At 43.7% G+C, this 8,062-nt stretch overlaps 1 protein-coding gene across 4 annotated transcripts in view; it reads right to left on the bottom strand.

The window, feature by feature from the left end:
• Positions 1 to 8,062, bottom strand: part of LOC122561967 (protein HID1-like) — a 114,646-nt gene that overhangs the window by 57,779 nt on the left and 48,805 nt on the right. For all 4 annotated transcript variants that reach the window (XM_043714309.1, XM_043714310.1, XM_043714311.1 and 1 more), the window contains exons 7-9: positions 6,614 to 6,836; positions 4,459 to 4,515; positions 73 to 213 (exon numbers count right to left, since the gene is read on the bottom strand). In XM_043714309.1, the coding sequence (XP_043570244.1) occupies positions 73 to 213; positions 4,459 to 4,515; positions 6,614 to 6,836 (421 nt within the window). The remainder of the gene's footprint in view (positions 1 to 72; positions 214 to 4,458; positions 4,516 to 6,613; positions 6,837 to 8,062) is intronic.

Genomic DNA, 8,062 nt, shown 5'->3' with positions numbered 1-8,062 from the left:
CTGCCTCCCCCCCAGTCTCACGCAGTGTCCCCTCCCCTAGTTTCTGTGCCTGTGCCAGGGATGGGCTCCTACCTTGTTGAAATCACAGAGTTTCCAGAAGAGAACCAGAAGCTCCTGATGGAACTGGATTTTCTTGGTGGAATTGGGCAAGTAGGTCTGGAGCAGTGGGTTGTTTAGCAAACGAGCCAGACCTTTCAGAATAAACTGGAAATCCTGCGAAGCCAAAAACAAATACAATCATTCACAATCATTCAATCTTTCAGTCACAGACTGACTGCATCAGAGTAATTCCCAGACAGACTCCATCAGTATGCACTTTATTACACCATTATGTAATAATGTCACCTATCCCATATTTATACAACACTGACAGTTCACATATAAAGTTCAAAGTGAGTGCTCATAATGTGCACAGTTCCATATGCATCTGCCTTCAACTTGTTCTGATGCTGTACTTTCTACTGTGTGCCCTGTGCTGGTTTCTGTACTGTTTTCTGTCAAAACTATACACAGTGATATCCTGTACACTAGGATATTCCTGATGAAGGGCTTTTGCCTGAAATGTTGAATCTCCTGCTCCTCGGATGCTGCCTGACCTGCTGTCCTCTGCATTATCCCTCACACTGGTGCCAGCATTGTCTCCTGTCGCTTGCTCTTGCTGCCACAGACTAACAGCTTCAACACGTAATCATATAATAGCATCTTTAGTGGAGCTCTATTACCACTTTAACTCAATCTTGAATGGCCACAGCTGTGGCCCATCCAAATTTAATCTGGAGCAAAGCACTTGTGTGACAAAATGAATGGTTTTATGGAAAATTCAGTACAGGGAACATCACAGGGGTCAGTGGGAACACCAGTACAAGGAACATAACAGGCAATAGGGTGAACACCAGTGGCTCCGGTTTTAGAAGTCTGTGTTTCACACGTACACTCTTCTATGCCCTTTGTCATAACTTGCAGCATTCTCTCTAATATTCTTTCCCTCCTAGGCCTGTGCAGAACATCGATCTTAGGAACCTGAGGTCAATACTGTAGTGTGATGACTTGATCATTTTGCATGGAACCTGATACATTATCAATTTGTTTACAGTTCCTTGTTGATATATTTCATATGTAGGACTCTAATTTTGTTATAGTTAAACCACTTCACTGAAAATTCAGTCTTAGAGGTTTCACAGGCTCAGTGCAATTTCTTCAGCTTCTATCGCCAACAAGTTCTTCAACTGCTTTGCAATTTCTGGGTTTTTTTCACCACTGAGGAAGCTTTAGAGCTGAGATTTCACACATGGAAAATTACCCTGCCAGTATCTGGAAGAGCCATTTTCCTAAGGTTAAGGATGTAATTTCGGCCAATTTGTTCACTGCCTTCCACGAACAGCCTAATTACAGTCCAGTAATATTCATCAACACTTCTATGAGAACATATGCATTCAAAAGATATGTCCCTGCCTTCTTTAATCCCTTTGCTCTTCAGCTGTTTTCCAATGTTTAGATCTTAGATGGTGATCTTATCACTTGCTCCATCGATGCCTATATCACAAGTATACAACCCAGCATCACTTTTATTCAGGTCATGTACTAGAAAACAGCATGATTTTCTAGCAGGTAGTAGTCTATATTTGTCATCTGAACCAAAAGCTCCTTTTGCCAGATAGGATTGACTTTGGCCTTGGATATCTCACACACGATTCCTCTGCCTTCCCAACAATGACATCCAAGATTTCATGAAGGCCCCAGGCCTTGCTTTCACTTTAATGGCAATTGTGGTTTGTTGATGTACTGAGTGACGGTTAAATACTCTTCCACAGTTTCCCATTGCAATTACAGATCGACAGTTCAGCAACACAACCCAGTTGTTTTTTTAACACCATCCTGGTCACTGGAATGCAGCAACACACTCCCCTTTCTCCATGCTAAAGGAGCATCGAGCTGAGTAAACTCACAGCATCGAGTGCTGCTGCTTCCTCCAGCAGCTTTCTTATTCTGGAGAACTTGTTTGAAACGTACCAGAAGAGATTAACTTTTAAGGAAGCACTGATTTGTTGGTCATCAATGTCAGCAGTTGATCTTCTCCTGTCCTCTGGTTTAACTTTGTGATTGTCCAGCCAGGATGGAGCCTTTCTGCTTCATTTCACATTCGCCAGTGAGCAGATTAGTGTCAGAGTCACAGTACGCAAACAGACCCTTCGGTTCAACCCATCCGTGCCAACCAGACATCCTGATCTTGTCTCATTCGCCAGCATTTAGCCCATATTCCTCTAACTCTCTCCTATTCGTGTGCCTATCCTAGTGTCCCTCTTTGTTGTGTGTGTGTGGGAACCAGTGATAGTTGATGCTCATGTATCCTGGTGGCTAGTTTCCTGCCCGTCTGCCCTGTGTAATGTTTGTTGTGACCCTTGCAGGGTATTTTGTATAGACTCTGTGGGTATGGGTCCTCTAAATTCATCAGGAGCTGTTTCAGTGTGGTGGTAGGTTTGTGGGCTACCATGATACCTAGGGGCTGGAGTAGGCTCCTAGTTATCTGTGAAATGTCTTTGATGTATGGCAGGGTGACTAGAATCTCTGGGCATGTGGTGTCTTCCTGTTTTGGTCTGTTGTGCAGAAATTGGCAGACTGCACTTATCGGGTAACTAATTCCTGCACAACGGACCAAAACAGGAAGACACCACACGCCCAGAGATTCTATCACCCTGCATACATCAAAGCCATTTCAGAGATAACTAGGAGACAACTCCGGCCCCCAGGCATCATGGTAGCCCACAAACCTACCACCACACCGAAACAGCTCCTGATGAACTTAAAGGACCCCATAACAACAACTTGCAGGACAGACGTCATATACAAAATACCCTGCAAGGACTGCACCAAACGTTACACTGGGCAGACGGGCAGGAAACTAGCCACCAGGATACATGAGCACTGACTATCACTAGTATCCATACACACAGACAAAGAGGGACACCAGTTCAACTGGGACAAAACATTCATCCTGGGACAGGCTAAACAAAGACACACATGGGAATTCCTAGACGCCTGGCATTCAGACCAGAACTCTGCTAACACACACATTGTTATGGACCCCATTTACCCACCTCTCAGAAACAGAACCTGAAATGATATCGCCCAATACAACAAACTAAGCTACATAAATAGCAAGTGGGACAGAACACTCGCGCTTCACCGGAGACTCACTGATGATGTTACCGAACATGGTGACGAAACGCCTGAGAACAAACCCACCAGCTCAGCGAGCAAACCGACAACCCGAGCTTCAAACCTTCTCCAAAATCTCAAACTTGATTCTCATCCTTGATTTTCAATTTGACAGAGACCTTTTCCATGCTTCCCAGATTCCAACTGAAAACAATGGGCTTGTTTATTTAGAATGTGTTACATCAGACTCCAAATCTGATGAGCAATTTACTTCAGCCCAGTTAAGTTTGATTTTCTTCAACCACGTTCTTCCCAATAAGCTGGAAAATTTCCTTTGGTAATGTACCAAGACAAACCTTCAAACTGAGTGTATAACTGAACATTCACACTGAAGTTTAAAGGTACTATTTCACCTGTGTACATCCTCAGTACAATCTTTTGAGGGATGGAGTGCAATGTGACTCGATGCTTCTGATACACATTGTCAGGATTAATGAAACTGCTGCTCCAGTGTCTACACCCATCGTTAACCACTTTGCCATTCACTAAGGGAGTGACCCAGTATCAGATTATGTCACGAGCAATGACTAGTATGTTTGCCATCTCAACATCATCTACCTCTGCTCTGCCTCAGCAGCTGTCTGCTGGAACCCTCACGTATGAATTTGTTATTTCCTCACTTTACAATTACAATGCTCTCCTACTCAGCATCTCATTTTCTATTCTCTGTAAACGTAACTTGATCCAAAAACTCAGCTGCCTGTATCCAAACTCATCTCTGAACGGGCAGACCACAACTGGCTTTGATCCTTCAAAGTGCCAGCGTTTAAATTCTCATCGTTGAGCCCAGACCCTCAATATCTTGAAGCCTCCATTGAGGTATAACCTCGTTGAGCCCTTCTCTGTGCTCCGTTCGCCTCCCATTCTGGCTTTTTGCCAACTCTCTCACCACAACATTGATGCCTATGCCTTCAGCCACTGAGGCCTTAAGTTCCAAATTCCCTCCACGAACCTCTGCCTCCCTCTCTGCCCTTTTGGCCAAGTCTTTAGTTACATACTCTCATACCTCCTCCTTCGTTTGGGGTGCCATTTTTTGTCCAAGGCTGACCTTGTTACATGCGCCTGAAACTGCACACTTCCATTGAATTGAATTAAAGATGCTCAGTTTGCTCAGACCTGGCTCTGCACTAACTGGGTCACTGTTAGATCAGTTTGTCCATCTCACAGTGTTACATCAACAGAGCTCTCACCTCCTGTGTAATAAGCTTTCCTTGTTAATGCAGACTAATGAAGGAAACTTACCTCCTCCCTATGTATTCGAGACAAGTAGTTGACAAACAGATTCTCTGGGCCAAGAGGCTGTAAAAGATAAATGAAACAGTTTGCAGTGAACACCATATCCCTGCCCATTCTAATATCCTGTCTGTTATATTTAAATCATCCCTCCAACTCACTTGTAAACATCAATGATGAGCGCACACAGCCCTCAAGGTCACTGAATTCCCAAGATTCACCATCCTGTGTGTTAAGACACACCTCCTTATCTCAGTGCTAATGACCTGCCTCTTATTTTGAGTCTAGATTCACATTACTCAATGGGGTGCACCTCCCCCCCACCCCGGTATCTATCCTGTCAAGCCCTCTGTAAGAATTGTGCGTTTGAGTGGGATCACTTCATTCTTCTAAACATCAGAGAATGTAAACCCATTCTATAGTCTCTACCTTTTGCCTTAGGTAGGGAGACTAAATCTGCATATCTTACTCCAGATGTAGGAGAACAGAGGACTGCAGATGTTTGAGATCAGTGTCAAAAGGTGTGGTGCTCGATAACCACAGCAGACCAGGCTCTTCATCAGGAACATTCCTGAATACAGCTTTGGCCCAAAACATCGACTGCTGTGATTTTCCAGCACCACACTGCTTGACTCTTACTCCAGGTGTAGTCTCACCAAGGCTCTGCATAAGTCAGAGAAGTATTTTTTACTCCCATATTCAAATCCTCTTGAATTAAGAGCCAACATACCATCTGCCTTCTCATTTGCGAACTGTTAACTTTCAAAGACTCACCAACAAGGACACCCAAGTCCCTTTAGAGCCTGCCATTTCTCAGCACCTCACCATTTAAGAAATTAATGCTGTATTCAGGGATATGTACCCATTTCCAAGACTCTTAAATTCACCTTCCTTACCTGATGACTTTGTGGGAGAGCACTGACCAACGTGGTACTAATTTCTGACCTTGTAGATGGTCCCTGAGGGAAACTGACTGCAGCATTATAGACTAGTAAGCATATGAAAGAAACATTCATCACAACTAGAATGCCTTGCGGAGGCTGTTTTTTTATTTGCCACAGACCTTATATTACCATTCAAACAATCACACCCTCACTCGTTATACACATTGCCAGGGAATGTTTTGCCCACAAACCTAAATTTAATCAAATCAAATAAAAATAAGAACAGCAGCTTAGGGGCACTAAAGCTTTATTCCAAATTTTAAAGGAGAATTTTAAACTAAAATGTTGCAGACATCTAAATACACTTATGCAGAGATTGAACAAATGTAAATAATCAAAACAAAAATAAAGCAGCTCAAGGAGGCACCACTTTCAAAAGAACCTGAAATTAACAAAAATCAAACAGCCCATTAGCGCACTGCAACTGAAATTTACAAAAATCAAACAGCCCACCAACGCACTGTAACTGAAATTAACAAAAATCAAACAGCCCACCAACACACTGCAACTGAAATTCACAAAAACCAAACAGCCCACCAACACACTGTAACTGAAATTAACAAAAATCAAACAGCCCACCAACGCACTGTAACTGAAATTAACAAAAATCAAACAGCCCACCAACGCACTGTAACTGAAATTAACAAAAATCAAATAGCTCACCAACACACTGTAACTGAAATTAACAAAAACCAAACAGCCCACTAGCGCACTGTAACTGAAATTAACAAAAATCAAACAGCCCACCAACGCACTGTAACTGAAATTAACAAAAATCTCACAGCCCACCAACACACTGTAACTGAAATTAATAAAAATCAAACAGCCCACCAACGCACTGTAACTGAAATTAACAAAAATGAAAAAGGCCATTAGCGCACTGTAACTGAAATTAACAAAAATCAAACAGCCCACCAACGCACTGTAACTGAAATTAACAAAAATCAAACAGCCCACTAGCGCACTGTAACTGAAATTAATAAAAATCAAACAGCCCACTAGCGCACTGTAACTGAAATTAATAAAAATCAAACAGCCCACTAGTGCACTGTAACTGAAATTAATAAAAATCAATCAGCCTATTAGCGCACTGTAACTGAAATTAACAAAAATCTAATAGCCCACTAGTTTCCTACAAATCTTGACAATGTGCATACTGGAAGCAATGAGATTATAACGAAGGAAACAATCGCAGTAGGGGCTCGTGCCGAATGTCCTACCTCTGTATCATCCATGGCCGTGCTTGTTGTGGTCCCATCCACAGATGGGCTGAGGCTGGTTGAGGCATCGTGGTCCAGTGTCGCAATGAGGACCTGGGCAGCCACCTCCACCAGGGGCTCCCTGTAGTCGGAGAAGAGGAGGTGGTTGTAGGGGATGCCATATCCCACAGGGTCATACGCACACACAATGTTCAGCAGTGAGGTAAACAGTGGCAGTGCATGTCTGAAAGACAGCAATCAACCATGGCCAAGTTAGAGAGTTGAGAGAATACCTAACTGTGCAAACAGTGAGTGTCTAGGTGAGAAAGAGTGCAGCATACCAGAAGAAAGGAAGAGGCACCAAGTACTGGTTCCTGGAGGGTCAGTATCAAACATGACTGCAGAGAGTCTGAGAGGGTCAAGGTTCAGACAGTAACCACTGGCTGGGTCCAAATCAATACTTATTGTTAACTTATAATCTACAGAATCCCTACAGTGTGGAAGCAGGCTATTCAGCCCATGGAGCACACTGACAGCATCTCACCCAGACCCACTTCCTCTACCCTATCCCTGTAAGCCCACATTTCCGAAAGCTAACCCACCGAGCCTGTACATCTCTGGACACTATCAACAATTTAGTACAGCCAATCCACCCTAACCTGCACAGCTTTGGACAGTGGGAGGAAACCGGAGCACCTGGAGGAAGAACGTGCAAACTCCACACAGACACTGGCCTGAGGGTGGAATTGTACCCAGTCTCTGGCGATCCGAGGCACAATGTCGCCACTTTTCGCAAGATAATATGCAAGGTACTGTGACAAATTCGGTTCTGTTAGAGTCAAAAAGTAACACTATCACAAAGATTCTGTTCAGTAATTCTCGGCCCTCATGACCGTTATGACTCAGACAAGGACAATGGGAGAGATGAGGGTAGCTGCCCTTAATAGTAAGGCAGCATTTGACTAACTGAAGGATCAAGAAGCACTAGCAAATCAGAGGTGGGTAGAAACTCAGGGGGAAAACTCTCCCATGGATTCAGTCAAACACAATACCAGGGACAAGATGGTTCTATTGGATAAACAATAGGTGCAGGAGTAGGCCATTCTGCCCTTCGAGCCTGCACCACCATTCAATATGATCATGGCTGATCATCCTTAATCAGTATCCTGTTCCTGCCTTATCTCCATAACCCTTGATTCCACTATCCTTGAGAGCTCTATCCAACTCTTTCTTAAATGAATCCAGAGACTGGGCATCCACTGCCCTCTGGGGCAGAGCATTCCACACAGCCACCACTCTCTGGGTGAAGAAGTTTCTCCTCATCTCTGTCCTAAATGGTCTACCCCGTATTTTTAAGCTGTGTCCTCACCCATCAGCGGAAACATGTTTCCTGCCTCCAGAGTGTCCGATCCTTTAATAATCTTATACATCTCAATCAGATCCCCTCTCAGTCTTCTAAACACAAGGGTA

This window comes from Chiloscyllium plagiosum, chromosome 24 (assembly GCF_004010195.1).
Source record: "Chiloscyllium plagiosum isolate BGI_BamShark_2017 chromosome 24, ASM401019v2, whole genome shotgun sequence".
Classification (NCBI taxonomy): domain Eukaryota; kingdom Metazoa; phylum Chordata; class Chondrichthyes; order Orectolobiformes; family Hemiscylliidae; genus Chiloscyllium; species Chiloscyllium plagiosum.
Note: the sequence above shows the minus strand (reverse complement) of the source record. Positions and strands in the feature narration are given on the sequence as shown.